A 16,517-nucleotide genomic window follows, 5' to 3' on the forward strand; every position below is an offset into this window, starting at 1 on the left:
GTCAAGAGCAAAGCTGTGAAACCCAAAGTTCTCTGTAGGCTGTGTGTTGTAAGCTTGGCTTATCTCTGTGGTGCAGTGACGTCCGAGGCGAGGATGATGCGGTTAGACAGCTGACGGTTTATGAGAATAGAGAACTGAACTGTTTCGGTACCTCTTTCTCTTTAACACTTGTCTAAACTAGCTGTCATAGCTTCAGAGCTGGAATAAAGTGTTCTGTAGCCCAGGGATTCTCGGGGTACCCGATGCCACCTAATGCACTCTGTACATTGCTGCTGGATGCGATGGTGCTGTACATATATATATGCATGCGTAATGTGCGGTCCCCATTATATTATTGTTACTAGCCTTTAAGTTGCAAAGACATAAGGGTTGTTTAAATGTTACATCGTGTTATAGTGTCATGATGTAATGTAAGGATGTTTTACGTTGCTGAGGGCATAATAGATAAGTGGAAGAGGTTAACGCAGCGACGGATTTGAATCGTTCATGGGATAGGCATGTCCTGAATCTATACCTTGTATGTCATGTTAGTTTGAAAACAATGCGTTAATGTGATTAATAGCGTTACACATTATGATTGGTTTGTAGAAAAAAGATTTTATGGGTAGAGCTCAATTAGACCTTCAAAAAATACCTGGAATTTGTTTTTTTTTTATTTATTTTTATTTATAGTAATTGCTACTTATACATTCTCCAATCATATCCGCCTATGCACGTCGCATTCTGCTCTTCTGTGCACGTCGCATTCTAAGCTTCAATGCACGTGGCATTCTAAGAAGAGGGAAAAAACAATGTGTAACTTATGTCAAATGGGAACAGATTGTTATTGTGTGTGATTATTTCACTGACTTTGTTGTAACAGCACTACGGAATATGCTGGCGCTATATAAATAAATGTAATATTTGTGATAGGACTTTACTTACTTGAACAAGTTGGGATGTGCAATGCGGGCCATCAACGCCAGGCCCCTGATCAGTAGGAACTTTGTGAACTATTGATAACTATTTACTGTGAATCAGACCTGTCTCTTGGCATCATACCTGGGAACTCTACAGGTTTAACCGGATGCTCAGTGACCATCTGTTATTGCTGGGCCACCAGTGTAATCGTTCATCTCCAGGTGGGCATTGGCACCTAGGTTTTCCCCACACAATGCCTGATTCTTGCCTACGGGTGCTAGACCTGGCCCTATGCACCCGAACCAGTTTCACCCCCTTCTAACCTCAAAAGGGGTGATGGAGTGGAGAACGCTGGTTGGCCAGCCCTGCAAACTTCCCCGGTATGATTATTCTTCACTTAAAGCATATGAAGGGATCTTTCCACCTAAGGAGGCAGCATAGCCTTCCAATCAATAATATTAATATTATCTCTACAATTGTGTACAATAATGGTATTTATGTTACAGGTCAGACTACGATGATTGGAGGCCAGCACTGGCCAGCTTGCTCCAGCCCATCCCATTCCCCAAAGAGTAAGGTTCCATTTTTCTCTAAATTTTTTAAGCAGTCGTTCTTGGGTTTTTGTTTGCTTGGAGAAGGTTTGTTGGATTAATGACAAACTATCAAAACTTGCTACCCACGTCAAAACCTGCGAGGGCAACTGTCTAAACTCAAAGTATTCACTTAAAATGGGGACGGGTTATTCCTGTTATTCTAGTATAAATGTAGCGTAATTGTAGCGTAAGCGCATGCACCTAGCGATACAATAGTGAATTTCGGTGATACGATGGAATTTCTAAACACAAATCTGCTCTTTAAATGAAGAATGTATTGTCTTTCATGGCTGGAGGGTCTTTCCCTGGTAATTGCTCCACATTTAGAATTTACCCCATAAATGCCCAATTTTCCATATAGATCTCTGCCTTCATCCATTGTACATGAACAGTTTCCATGGATACCTGTGATTTCACTCCAAATTCTAAAGGCATGGGGTGTGCACTCACTGGACTAAATGTTAATCTCCTTTAAGAGCTTCAATATAGTTGTGGTCTAAAGGGTATTTAATAAAAAATATTAATAGTAATAATACATATATATATATACGGTATATATATATATATGGCATCCCTGTACACTGAAGCATTACTCACGATATGGCATTGGGTACATGATGTGCTCGCTTCATGGTACTGAGTCATTCCAAAGTGTTTCTGGGTGGAATTTTCTCCATAATAATACGAGTGATTTTTAGATACGTTTGGTACAGATTAGCCCGGATTAAAACCTCCTGTCGCCTTAATGCAAAGTATAAGAAGCACTGGTCATCTTCACTTGTATATTTTGGATTTGAACTTTGTTTCAGCGTGTCATTTAATTTTAACGTAAATAAGTCCCATTTACTCTTTTTGTGTTATGTGACCCATAATTCCACTCATACAAGATCCATTCAACCTCTAGAACTATAAAGACATCATCGCTCGATGTTTTTCCTCCCCGTCTATTTGGGGCGGTAAATTGCAGTGCACTGTGTTGTCCTTAATGAAGCTGAAAGTTATATTGTTGTTAAGTCAGTGTTTTCATGGAACAGAAGTTGAATAGTCACCTCTGGAACAACCTGCGCCCTCGAGGAGTACTCTAATGAGCTCTCATGTTCCAAAAATCCGTCCCACGAGGGATCAGAATTACCACCTGTAATTGTACAATTTACCAGCTTATCAGGCCCCCGAGGACCGCAGCGCTCACACACACGCTCGCCCGTGTGCGAGATACCGCTAGTAAAAACAGAGTGGCGTCATTTGGCCAAATCTGTCTTCTGAGTTCCCACCGGGGAGCGTTTGCGTTCCACTCCTGATGCAATGTAGGCATGAAAAGTGACCCGCAATTCCTCTGACACCCTCATTACTGAAGCTGTGGCCACGCTTTGATTACGCGCTTTAATTAGGCCACTTGGGTTCTTTGGCAAAACAAAAGTATTCATAGAGTAAAGTTTGTGTTGTCAGAGGCCTGCTAGCGCGGCGCGCAGCAGCAGCAAGTAGAGGTTATCATGATTGGAAATGGCTCTGGAAGTCTATAGGAAAACTAGAAGTGTTCTCAAGTTTGAAATAACGCAAACTGTTCACGTCAGAATGTTCATTTTACATCTTTGGGTTTTTTTTCCCTTAATAAACTAGGACCTTGTACGTTTGAGACAGCAGGATGTATCGGCCACATGCGTTGGTCACGCCTAACAATTCCCATACATTTACACCTAATGTTTAAAACACCCCAAAATATACGTTTCTTAAAATAACAGGGAAAGGAGTCCAAATATCTATCCATACAACAATCTCATCAATGTTCTTTATGCATTTTTTTTTCCAACAAAAGCCCAGATTTTTAACACACCTTGTGTATTTGTGTTCACAGAGCTCTGGCCCATGAAACGTTCACAAAGTAAGTAATGCGTGATAAGAAGATCATATTTGTGTGTTGATTGACAATGTGTGTAGATTACAGAGCGCACTCCTTTGTATACGGGAGAGAATTCTGTAAACACGAATTAGACTGGGGGGAGGCGTGTGAAGGAACGGCCCCAGTATGCAGAATAGACGCAAAGTCCAGCTTCTCTTAGTTAGATTAAGACTGAAGAAGTAGAGTTCTTTTAGGTTTTTATTATGTCTCTACTCGTTGAAATGTTTTCCTGCTCCATTCGTTGAAATGTGCATTCCGGCATGTGTACAAAAATTATTAGCACAAGTTGCCCACCAAAGAGAAACGCGTTGGCAGAGATTATCGTAATAAGTAGGCGGTAGGGCCGGTTCGTTTATTAGTGACAAAAAATACTCTTGTTTTGATTCCAAAATAGATTTTCTTATTTTTTTTTGTAATGCACAGCGTAACGGGAACTTATGAGTCATTCCCCTCAGGAGATAAACAGACTTATTTTCCGTTAAACTTGTTTTAATTATACCGTCGATTAGTTTTTTGACCTGGATTTTAAATTTTATTTTGTTTTTTTTAAATGTTTGAAACGTTAGAACATATTTAAGTTTCACTGGTCGTCCAGCTTTGGTGGGCTATGTGCTATTAGTACTCGTAATTCTGTATCGTTGTAGAATTTTGGGGGGAGATTAGAGATATAGAAGGACGAGTTTGGCCACAGCTGGACAACGACGTCCTAATATCCCGATCTTATAGTTATATTTTGAGTAAGAACGGCATTGAAGCGATACAGAATTACGAGCTTTATTTTAAATTGCCATAGTAGTTTGTCGGTTATATGTATGATAGCGTAGTCACATGATCCTCACATTAACCCTTTACGCTTGTCCTTCCAGAGAGCTAAAACATGTCATTCAGAGATTTGCAGAGGACCCCAGACAGGAGGTAAGGACTCCCGCGCATGTTTGTTTTAAGCCTTCGATCTTCACAGGTATAGATGGATCTTTTACATTGAAGAATCCTTTCCCCTATCTACCCGCTCGGCTCATCGGTTCAGTTATATTACAGGGGAATTGGTGAGGGCTGTCATGAGACCTCTCCAGTTTCTTATATTTTCTTATAACCATGTGAGCTTTGCGGTTAACTTAATGACCTCATAACCCCTGCACTGTCATTAAGCAAGACTCTTCATTTCCTGCCCCTTGTTCAGGCGGAAGAGAATAATAATAGTTATTTAGAACGCAACTACATACTTGTCTCATGAAACATAATAATAATAATTCCTAGGAAATTAAACATTTTTTTAACATTAGCTGGTGGGATAGAAGAGGTGCAGAAGGTGTGTGTGTGTATATATATATATATAGCGGTGTGTGTGTGCATATATATATATATATACCGCTGTGTGTGTGTATATATATATATATATATGTATGTATTATAAAATATATAATACCAGACGGATCTGTGTACTGTGTCCTCTTTCTCTGGCTGGTATTTCCATTAGATGACTTGCGCCGCTCACCATTAAAAAAGTTAAACATAGAATAGGATTTGCGTCATACTTTTGCCTCCCAGTGCCCTGAATTTGGCTCCGGTTTGAAGCTGGATGCCATGGCATGTATTTTCTTTTCTTCTTTTTATAACCATTGTGCTTTCTAGAAATAGAAGGTCTTTATTTTTAAGCTACAGAAAACGCTTGTGTTTGAGGAATAGAATGCTCTACCAAGAGGAATGGCTGTGAACTAGAGAGATAGCAATAATATTAGGACTGTAACGGGGTAAAAGCCAGCGGCATAAATAATTGCAGGCTGAGGCTTTATGTCTAACGAATGCACAAGTAAATGATTAAATGCAGCATGTAATGCAAAGCTGATTGTGACCTCATCTGGCTCAGTAGGAATAAACATTTACCCCAGCCTCCCAGGGCAAACTCATGGATGGAGTCACAGAAGCGGTCACTTAATTTAGACTAAGATAGTCAAGCTAGAGGACCCTGAGCCCTCAGAAAGCACCTTCTGGGTGTAATGTTGGGGAGATCTGATAGTCTTCCCCCCGTTACCCTTATACATTATATAGACTGGGTCTAGCATGCAGTACCCATGTTGCGTTTGCAGTCATGCTGAGTCTAAATACACCACTGGGTACTAGGGCACAATGCCTATGGGCCGTTTAACATTGCACGGAAAAGATACCTTCAACATGCCTCTTCTCTCCCCAGGTCCACTCGTGCCTCCTAAGCGTCCGGGCCGGGAAAGACGGCTGGTTTCAACTCTACAGCCCGGGAGGAGTCGCTTGCGATGATGACGGTGAACTTTTTGCCAGCATGGTACGTGTTTGCAATAATGTGAGTTGTTTAATGTTACTATTCTTGAGATGTCAAAGTTTAAATGTGTCACATTAAAGTGAAAATGTATTTACCTTCTGTACGGCAAGAGGCGCATGTTTCCGGCTATTTACCAACCAAGCTATGTTACATTTAGCAAAATATTTTTTCTGCACTTACAAATTCATTTAAAATAGTTAAATAATGTATCTAATCACTGAAGTTGCCGGGGTAAGCCAGGTTTGAGCCTTTAATGATGCGCCAAAGCCAACGATTTCTGCCTGAGATAGCTGGGGCCGGTAATTGTATTGCAGGCATGAAACATCAGTAGTACTGGGTACCAGTCACTGGGCAACAGGCACTTTAGGGACCTTAAGTAACCCCTGAGGACAATGCCCAGGCCAAATGTCTTATGTCCCCCCCTCAGCCAAGATTTGCTACCAGTAAGGCCAACTTGGCCCACCAGCCCTGCTGGCTGGATTTATTAGAAATGTAAAGCTTTTGAGCAGAATGTATGGATTATTACTGGATATCATATGCCTGCGCTTACTGAATATAACCTGACATACCCAGTACGTTTCCATCCTGAGAGAAGGGGGTTTATTCCTGGAAACGCCAATCAATGCCATGTCTGTCCTTCATCATATGCAAACTCCTTGATCGTTATCATTACAGAGTGTCTCCCCAACATTGTATTACATACTGGAACTAAAAGATATAACTTAAGGAGTAAGCAATGCATAATAAAACAGAAGAAGAATCATACATGGAATTATTAAACCTTAGCATTAGCAATTTTTTGAATAGAACTTAATATCTCAATAGTCAGATAGTCGTGTCTTTCTGCAGGTTCTTTGAGTGTCAAGGGGTCATGGAACGATGTATTTCGCCAGTAACCAAACTGTTGTTCCCATGTTCCCCAACGAGCCTCAAGGCTAGCAGATGATCATGGGAAGTGTGTTTTGTTGAGCGCATAAGAGCCTCACGTTGCTAGCCAATGTTTCCACCACTCCTTTTGCATTTCTGACTTTCCCTTCCTCTGTATATATACCCCGGGCAGGCTCTCCTTGTCCAAACACAAGATTATGGGGTTGTCTAGGGTATCGAACTTCTAGGGGAACAGATTGTCCAAGTCCACCCTTGTCATTAGAGAGGCGCATCTCAATAAGAGATTGTCTAACCCACCAACTACCCTAGAAGAAGTCCCAAATCTAACGGCAGGAGAGGACACTTCACATCCTGAATCAGCAGAAGCTGCAAGCACTGCACACATTTTAAATACGTTCCACTCTGCTCTTTAAACATACGGACTGAAAAGTGTGTGTTTTGGGGCCATATAATTTATAAGGTGATAATGTCGTTTCATTTAAGATGAAATAAACATGAGGCCATATTTATAAAGTGGAATTCTGATGTAAATGTCCGTTTGTGCTTGGAAACATGTTTCATTCGTCTTACCTGGTGATGTCTCCACCTTTAAAACTTAGCCTCAGAAACGGTCTTTATAAATATGGTCCATGATCTGGTTTTCTTTCATATCCGGACGTACACGTTATGTAATAATGATAAGCAGTAATATTAAATAGTATTAAAACTTAACTTTTAATCAATTTCAAAAACATTTGAGCTTGCAGTCAGGGTTGTTCCATTAAAGGAACTAGAATGATTTAATTAAATGTAATACTAGGCATGGACACATGTTACGTATCGGATTACATTATTTTCCGAATGTCTTACCTTTCCTCGATGTTTCTCCTGTACAGGTTCACATTTTGATGGGCTCGTGCTATAAGACGAAAAAGTTTCTCCTGTCGCTGGCTGAAAACAAGCTTGGCCCGTGTATGTTACTTGCTTTGCGAGGGAACCAGACAATGGTGGAGGTAGGGAAAAAAAAACTCTCTCAAACTCATCATGCAACCTGTCACGGGACGATTAGCGCCTGCGTCATTACAGCGCAGCGTGGAGAAGGGACCTCTTAAGTAGCTGGAAACATTTCCTGAGAATCGCCATAATATCTCAAGCCTCTCTGATTCCTTTGTACCAAAGGAAGGGAGAGAAGATACAGAAAGGATTACCGATAAGGTAAAGCCTGGGAAAGGAATTAACGGGATAGATAACAGAGTAACACCGGGGAGGATGGAGTAGTTCCTTGGAAAGCCTGTTTGGAAACTGGCTGTCATGCGACAGGAAGTAATAAATCAGCAACATACCACGAAGCCGCCATCTATAGCGTAGAACTTTGTTTTCAAGAATAGATGGCATCTACACAACACCAAGAGCTTTTACTGCAATCACCTATAGGATACAATAAGTGATCAAGATGTCCCCGGAGTAGAATTCATATAGGCTGTGCAGAGAGCTCTCGTTACGAGACCTCATTTTAGAGCTGAGACAGTATTAAACTCCTGTGCATCTGTGAAAGCCAAGTGTTTTTCTTTGCAGATCCTTTGTCTCATGCTGGAATATAACATCATAGAAAACAATGACACCCAGCTGCAGATTATCTCTACTCTGGAGAGCACGGACGTAGGGAAGAGAATGTATGAGCAGCTGTGTGACCGTCAGAGAGAGCTGAAGGAGCTGGTAAGTTCATGGAGGACTCTCCGTAGATAAAAATGTCACCTATATCTCTAACTTTAATATCTTTCTCTGCACCAAATGTTGATGTAATAACAAAGAGTTAGCTCTCTTGCCGTTGGCCGTTATTGGCTGCATCCTGTTTTTTAAGACCCCTTTTTTTTTCTTTATTTTAGCAAAGGAAAGGAGGACCCACTCGACTCACACTGCCATCCAAGTCTACAGTAAGTGTATGAATATCTGGACAATTCATTAGTCAAGATTACTGTGAGCGCTAGCGTGTATTTAATCGGCTCACATCTCATGGTGGAGGTGATGGATACGTTACATACTGAGCACGAGCGTACATGACCGTGGAGTGCTCAGCTTGCTGCTGCGCTTTCATCAATCTCATATCTGTTTCAGGACGCTGACCTTGCCAGGTTGCTGAGCTCTGGATCTTTCGGCAACCTGGAAAACCTCAGCCTGGCCTTCACCAATGTAACGAGTGCCTGCGCAGAGCAACTCATCAAGCTGCCTTCACTAAAGCAACTCAACTTGTGGTCAACTCAGGTAAGGTAGAGCCTTAAGACGTCAAGGTCTTACCTGTGACGTGGTTTAGGAAGGAGACAAGAGCAGATAATTAATTCCTCTGCAGGAGCCCCAAACAAAATGACCTTCTGTTACAGTTGTGTGAACAATGAAATGCCCCATCTGGTCTTCTGTATTGTTGGATACTATTTGGTTTTAATCAGAACATTGCCTTGTAAATGGGATCAAAGATTGAGGTTTGATTGTACGGCCCATCAAATTAAACACACTTATATATTCAGATGGGAATAAGTTATTCTTGAACAAGAAATGTAACCTTTTGGTAAGGTTTAGTGCAATTCCAGGCCTAAACCCTACTAGGAGTGGCAGCTCATGCTTGAAAACCCTGAAATGTCACCAAATGAAATCGGTTCTCTGTGGAGAGGTGAGACGGCATTCCTCTACACGAAGAGTTTGATGGCAGTTATTGCTCTGTAACGAGGGGGTGATTACCTTTTCACGCAGAGCCCATTTACTAAAATAATTCATTGGCAAAACGTCCAAATCACTTGTTGTTTCTTCACTTGGGTTAAAGATTTAATAATTTCAACAACCATACAAGAAATCAGACAGGGGCAAAAATATTTCCAGCCAACTATATTTAGCTAATTTGTACTTAACACAGCTCAAGGGTTTTCTTTTTATGTCCACGCCATTAACCCTTTACATGCTTGCCTCGCACAGTTTGGAGATTCTGGACTTCGGGTTTTATCCGAGCATCTCACCACACTGCAAGTTCTCAACCTGTGCGAGACGCCCGTCACAGACGCCGGACTACTGGCACTGAGCTGTAAGGACTCTTTCAACTCACTCTGTTTATTACTAAGTATCCTCTCTCTGTATCTGTATCCCTCACCGCGTGATCACAATCATCTCTCTATGCCATCACCTCGGTGCTGGACACTAACCCATCTCTCTCCTGCATCATCCCGTCATGCTCCTCTTCACCTATTTAATAAAAGCACTTAAATCGCCTCTCTATTTCCCCACAGCTATGAAGAGCCTCTGCAGCTTAAATATGAACAGCACTAAACTGTCAGCAGACACCTACGAGGATCTCAAGGTAACGCATAGGGTACCATGCCCCGTCTCTTTGCTTGGTGATAGAAGTGCATTGATTAAGCAGTTAATATGTACCGGTATTAAAGTCCGTTTTGTCATTAATTACAATATATAAACAGGGTTCCCTAAACACTCAATAAATGATTTCCCCTACGAAGGCTCACGGTACTTTCTGCCTTCCTTACCTACATTTCGGTTGCTCGGTCAATCCGTTCATCTGTGGAACAGTCAAACTCCACCAAATCCCAAATCACATAATCCTATTAAGTAAGATAAAGCAAAACTCGTTAGGCTTTAATGTCTAGGAAATACGTTTTATCTTAGGCTATCCCCCAAGGATGACAGTCCTACTTTTCAACTACAACAGTAACATGTATTAATAAATTTATTAATAACGCCGAGCTAAAATGATATCAGCGAGAACCCCCCTGTCTGCTTTTAATCTATTTCTTGTGAAAATGGGACAAATCACGTCATCAGTTTTAGAACTATAATAAATTATTATAGAACTGTTAATACAGAAGATCGTCATGGTGTCCCCACATATTATAGTAAATACATATTTATTAATTTAATAAATGAAACCTAACTAAAGGTTCCTTTTTACATTTCATATAGTAAATACTGTATATAACTTGTCTTATATTTCTTCGCACTGTCTGGGAGTGACCTTAATCTTCTTGCGAGATCCTAATTACACAATCACACCCCCTCTCCTTTCTTAGTTATAAAGCACACCCAGAAACATGACCCAAATGTTATTTCTGACCCAACCAGCAGCATTCCAGCCTCGAAATTTCCTGGGTGTATAAAATCTTTATCCATTATCCCAGGCGTGCATGTAATATGACATATTTCACACCCTGATACAGTGTAACCGCATCCTGCCCTCTAATGGGGATCGGCATGCATGGATCACTGTATTTATAGAGCATAAAACAATATCATCAGAAGTTACGTGCCCGTGCTACTGGTTGGGCACGGCATTTTGTCGAATGCATCCTTCCCCACACACATGGTTTCATCGGGTTCTTTCAAGCTTTAATAATTCCAAAGATACATTTACTTCTGTGCAAATTTTGATTTGGGTCATAAGAAACGGAGTTGTTGTCCAACTGGCACCAGCTGCTGGTTTAGCTGAGACTTCAGTCCTGATCGTTCTCTCAGCTTAACCTGCGTTTCACCGTAAAATATAGATCGTCTAATTAAAAAGCTGCCTTAAATGACCAAGGTGAACCCGAGTTCCTGGTCACAGCAAATAAATAATACAAAGAATTAAGAATATTCAGGGATGAAGCTTTGTTAAATGACACGACTCAGGACTGTATTCACAAAAGATTCAAGTTGGGTCTTTTACAGTCACGTTTCTCTGTCCGGTTTTGTTGATTTGGCTGAAACGATGGAGTCTGTCTATTCGATAAAGTGAACACTGCCATTGGGATTTGCAGTGGGATCTATTCACTAAAGCAGGGGTGTCCAACCTGCGGCCCTCCAGCTCCTGCAGCACTACATCTCCCATACTCCTCAGCCTGCCCCTTAGCTTAAAGAGCATTATGGGAGATGTAGTCCTGCAGCAGCTGGAGCGCCGCAGGTTGGACACCCCTGCACTAAAAGAAGAGTTGTCAGGAGAGTTTTGGTTTCATTTACCCCTTTTCACTATTTCTTAAGAAAGGTCAACTATTGACAGTTCCACCAGCAAGAAGAGCCAAGCTGGCCCCTGTATAATGTATAATTAAATAGGTGAGGCGACTTTGAAGAAAGCTTACCAATTGAAGCATACATTATACAGGACCAGCCAAGCCTGTCCTGCAGCAGGAGCTCAGCGGAGTTGGGTCTACATCATGTATAGTGAAGTCAAGACGTTGAAACCAAAACTCTTCCTTTAATGAATAAACCCCATTGAGTTGTTACGTCCAACAACGTGTGTGTTCACAGAAATGACAACTTTTAAACTCAAGAGACACATGAGTCGAACATTTTTGTGAAAGCAGACATATGTTGCCTTTTGAGTTGTCTTTTGCGTTTCATTTAAGTCAACTTACAGTTTCAACCTTAGTGAATAGAGCTGCCCCAAATGTTGAAAAGTAGAGGATACACATTAGGAAAATTAGCGATTTAAACTGAATTGTAAAGATTCTTTACCTTTTAATGAATTTTCTTTTCTTTCTCTCGACAGGCAAAGCTGCCAAACCTTAAGGAGGTGGACGTTCGTTACACAGAAGCGTGGTGACTTTTCCCTGTCCCAGAAGATCGCCTTTGATGCCACCAGGCTGCTCATGAGAAACCGCAGAGCAAGAATTTTTTTGGACTACAATCTGTGTTTTTGGGTTAGAGGTCATTTTTAACGTAGGGAGGCTGAACTCCTTCTACCCAATGAACCGCTTCGGAATTTCAAAATCAATCCAACGTAATTAATGGAAAAAGTAAAATAAAAGACTTTGTAGCTGCAAGAAGATTATATCGAGAACCTTTGTGGATTTTTTTTATTTGCCTACGTGTTCATGCTGTGTGGGGACAAAAACATTTTTTTTTAGAATGCATACATTTCTTATTTTTTTTTTTTTGTTGTTTTTAATTTGGTTTGATTGGATGGACTCATTTTAAGAAGCTCCTGCTTTGACCTACTCGCTGCAAACAAGAATATCGCCAGGCCGTTATCGTAACGAGAAAAAGATTGTCCTGTACTTTGCACCTTCTCGCCCTGCAACTATTCTGCAAAGCAAAGTCTTGTTGTTGTACATAAAATTTACATAATTCACCTATTTAAGGAAATGTTTCACATTCGGCAGGTCTGGGACCTGCTTTTTATTTATAAATTGTTAATCCTTTTTTTTTTTTCTTTTTTGCAGATAGAACTGTACAAAGTAGTATGTCGCCGTGTTGTTGATTGTATCTTGTATGTGTATTGTTTTGCTTTGGTTTCAGAACAGAAGCTCTCTTGAATAAATAACATGGTTAAAGTACGTGGTGCTTGGGTGTTATTTGGAACGTACTTATTTTGGATGTTCAGAGTATTTTGATTTATTAGGGTCTTGAGGACCTCTTGTAATACAAATACTCAAATTTGCCCGCTCTCAAAACATAATATACACCGAGATAAAAGCTCTAATGAGAATAGAAGCTGTAATTTCCGCACGGTGAGTAACACACCTTACGTGCGCGCCACACTTTAGAGGAATGAAATCGGTCGTCCGTAATACAAATAATCAAATTCGCCCACTCTCAAAACATAATTTTACACAGAGGTTGCACTTGGATTAGAACTAGGAGCTATTCGCATGCTGGGTAACACACCTAGCACTTGTGCCGCTCTTACAACCGGCTAAGCTGCTCGTCCGTAATACAAATACTCAAATTCGCCCCCCCCCCCCCCCCCCGAGAACATACTTCTACACACTAAGCAGTTAGACACACTAAGCAATAGGTAGTGCACCTTTTAGATTGTGTGCATTATGTTAGATGGTATAAGTATTGGTGCATCACACGCAGGCGTCATATGTTCATGGCGACAAAGAGCCTCCAACCTTCCGATGGCGTAATGGTTAGGTGCCCTGCCTGCCATATGTTGCGGTCCCGGTTCGATTCCCTGTAGCTCCGCGGGGAGCGTCCAGCCATGCGGTGGTTTGAAGGTTCGGTGTGTTGCGTACTCGATGCTGTGGTCCCAGTCTGGTTTCGCTTGAAGGTTCGGTGTGTTGCGTACTCGATGCTGCGGTCCCAGTCTGGTTTCGCTTGAAGGTTCGGTGTGTTGCCTGCGAGTTGATTCCTCCCTTCCGTGTGGCTCAGTAAAGCTGCTGACAATGTCTCTGTGCGTACAGCGGTCTTGCCCTGAAAAAAAAAATGCGCGCTGCTGTATTGTTAATATTTTTTAAAGCATTTATAGCAAAAAAGCGTAAAAGGTGTTGTGTACTACCGACTGGCTCTAACCCCCAATCATCCTGACCCGCACATACGCACAGCACTTTCACACGCCACCGAACATACTCATACGTCTTACACACCGCACCGAACATACCCATACGTCTTACACACCGCACCGACCATACCGCACCGCAACCACTCGCCAGGCCTCACGGGGATTAGAACTAGAAACCAAACCGCTTGGTAAGTAAGTACACTTGACACCTGCGCCACCCTTGTGGCAGACCGAATTTGCTCGTCCGTAATACTTATACTCAAATTCACAGAGTCTAAAAACATAACTTAATGTCTCTAGTCGCAGGACTTCCTGGGACTCGAACCCTGAACTCACAGCACAGTGTGTGATACACGCATCACACGCGCCACCTTCGAGATGGAGAAGAGCTGCTCATCCCTAATACAAATACACAAATTCACCCACTGGAAAAACATAATGTTACAAATATCCACCCTTACACGCAGGCCGCACAGGGATTAGAACCAGGAGCCTCACGCATGGTGAGCGATACACCTAACACACGTGCCACACACACGGCTGGACCTCCGCCCTCGTCCCATCCACATATACTCAAATTTACATACTCCAAAAAACATAAAATCATACATTATACAGGAATCACAGAGATTAGAACCAGGGGCCAGGAGCACGGTGACAAACACAGCTGAGACATGCGCCACCAGTACCATGGGGCAAAAGAGCCTTGTCTGTTATACAAATACTCAGATTCACCGACTCTGAAAACATAACATTAGTTTATATACAGGATACATGGAGAATAGAACCGGCTACCATTTGTATGGAGGGGTGGTGGGGGTAGATGCACCAAACACCTAGACCACCATCTCCACTGAGTCAGGAGGTTTGCCAGTTCCACAAATACTCTGATGTACCCGCTCTAAAAGATTAGAAACAAGCGCATACAGCAGACAGGCGGGTGAGAACCAGCAACCAGCCACATGCTAGGCAATCCACTTAACCATCACGCCATTCCACCACACGAGATGGGCGCCCACCGGCTCCACATATACTAATATCTCCCGACTCTAAAAACATTAGAAATAAATTGGCCGTGAGGCGAAGGGGGTTAGAAGCGCTATACAGTTACCTACAGGAGTGAAGTGGGTTTGAACCAGAAACCAGTCGCAGTTTAGGCGATACACCTAACCATTAAGCCACACCACAACATGGCGTCGGCCGCCCACCTGCTCTACATTTACTCATACGGACCCCCTCTAAAAACATAAGAAGAAAATGCAGACGCGCTACACACGTAGATCCAGCTTTCATGGAGATTAGAACCAAAATACTTTTATATGGTTAGTAATGCATACGATGTCTGCCTGCTCCACATATAATCATATGCACCAAGTATAAAATGATACAAATACACAGATCCACTATAACAATTAGACTTGGGGGGGGGGGAATCTTCGTAACCCCTGCTACACAGCCGGGAGAAAACGAAGATGAAACGAGCACGAAGAATGTCCACGAGTATTCGCCCGAAAAGAAGACAGGAACGGGCGAATATTCGTGTTCATCTTCGTGCTCGTCTTCGGGGGGGGGGGGATCTTCGTATTCCGCGAATCTTCGCCCGTTCCTGTCTTCTTTTCAGGTGAATATTTGTGGACATTCTTCGTGCTCGTTTCATATTCGTTTTCTCCCGGCTGTGTAGCAGGGGTTAATACGGGATTTAGAACACATCGGAGCAGCAGAAGATGCGTTTGCGCCGTGAAGGTACGTGTGCGCGACTCTATTGGTCGCCGGGAGAGGGCTGGTCGCTGGCATCAACAAATGAATTGCAGAACTGCAGAATGCACTTCATTCATTTATGGCAGGCGAGCAAATAGAGTTGCACACACGCACCTTCGTGGTGCTATCCGAGGTGTACACAATACACATTGCCCGAAACTGAGGGCCAAGTTGCTCCGAGCAGTTGTCTTTCTGAGACCTAGACAAATGCTCCAAGGAACTTGGCCTCCTTTTTATCACAGACACGCATCCATAGATGTTTAATAAAAGAATAGGGATTATTTTACATTTTTACATCGATTTTAGACCACTTTTAAATACATGCCTAACATTTGCTACCTATTTACAATGGCATACTTTGCAACAACCCAACTTTTACTGGACAGGACTGGAAAAAAGCAGGCCTGTCCACGAAAATGTTGGGTGTGTTGGCAGGTATGCGAATGGAAAAATGTGGGACAAGAACTAAAAAAATAGCTTAGGGTTAATGTACGGTTATGTTTAAGAGTATTAGCAGCGCACTGTTTTGGTTAAAGATGTTTTATGTCTGAATAATTTAATTTTAATAGAGGCACCACAGAGATTACAACCTGCAAACTTTCGCATGGTGGTTATCGCACCGAACATCCACACCACCATCAGAACTAAATATGTTGCAGCTTCCTATTCCACAAATACTCATATGCACCCTCTCTAAAAGCTTAATAACTCAACACGCAACTCTACTCCTACTCGCAGCAGCTCAGGGGATTAGGACCAGCAACCAGTCACACGGTAGGCAGCACACGGAAACGTTACAACCACATCTCAGCATGACACGCAGCGTCCCGTTACTGTCTATAGTGATCCAGACAGGAGAATGACAGGAGCAAAGTCTACGCAACAGAAATAGTACTATAATGGAGCAAAACACCTCATTATTAGTGCAAAGAGAAGAAAGTGTCAACCACT

General features: G+C 42.1%; 1 protein-coding gene across 2 annotated transcripts in view; it reads left to right on the top strand.

Annotated features, from left to right (window-relative positions):
- The window catches only part of CMIP (c-Maf inducing protein), a 63,693-nt gene extending 50,835 nt beyond the window's left edge, over positions 1 to 12,858 (top strand). The window contains exons 11-21 of one of the 2 annotated variants that reach the window (XM_053448488.1): positions 1,407 to 1,472; positions 3,346 to 3,372; positions 4,257 to 4,305; positions 5,582 to 5,707; positions 7,450 to 7,566; positions 8,129 to 8,269; positions 8,440 to 8,487; positions 8,669 to 8,815; positions 9,518 to 9,623; positions 9,826 to 9,896; positions 12,072 to 12,858. In XM_053448488.1, the coding sequence (XP_053304463.1) occupies positions 1,407 to 1,472; positions 3,346 to 3,372; positions 4,257 to 4,305; positions 5,582 to 5,707; positions 7,450 to 7,566; positions 8,129 to 8,269; positions 8,440 to 8,487; positions 8,669 to 8,815; positions 9,518 to 9,623; positions 9,826 to 9,896; positions 12,072 to 12,125 (952 nt within the window). In that variant the 3' untranslated portion in view covers positions 12,126 to 12,858. The remainder of the gene's footprint in view (positions 1 to 1,406; positions 1,473 to 3,345; positions 3,373 to 4,256; positions 4,306 to 5,581; positions 5,708 to 7,449; positions 7,567 to 8,128; positions 8,270 to 8,439; positions 8,488 to 8,668; positions 8,816 to 9,517; positions 9,624 to 9,825; positions 9,897 to 12,071) is intronic. The other variant, XM_053448489.1, reaches the window with a different exon arrangement.
- Positions 12,859 to 16,517: the final 3,659 nt, after the last annotated feature.

Source organism: Spea bombifrons, chromosome 10 (genome assembly GCF_027358695.1).
Source record: "Spea bombifrons isolate aSpeBom1 chromosome 10, aSpeBom1.2.pri, whole genome shotgun sequence".
Taxonomy (NCBI): Eukaryota; Metazoa; Chordata; class Amphibia; order Anura; family Pelobatidae; genus Spea; species Spea bombifrons.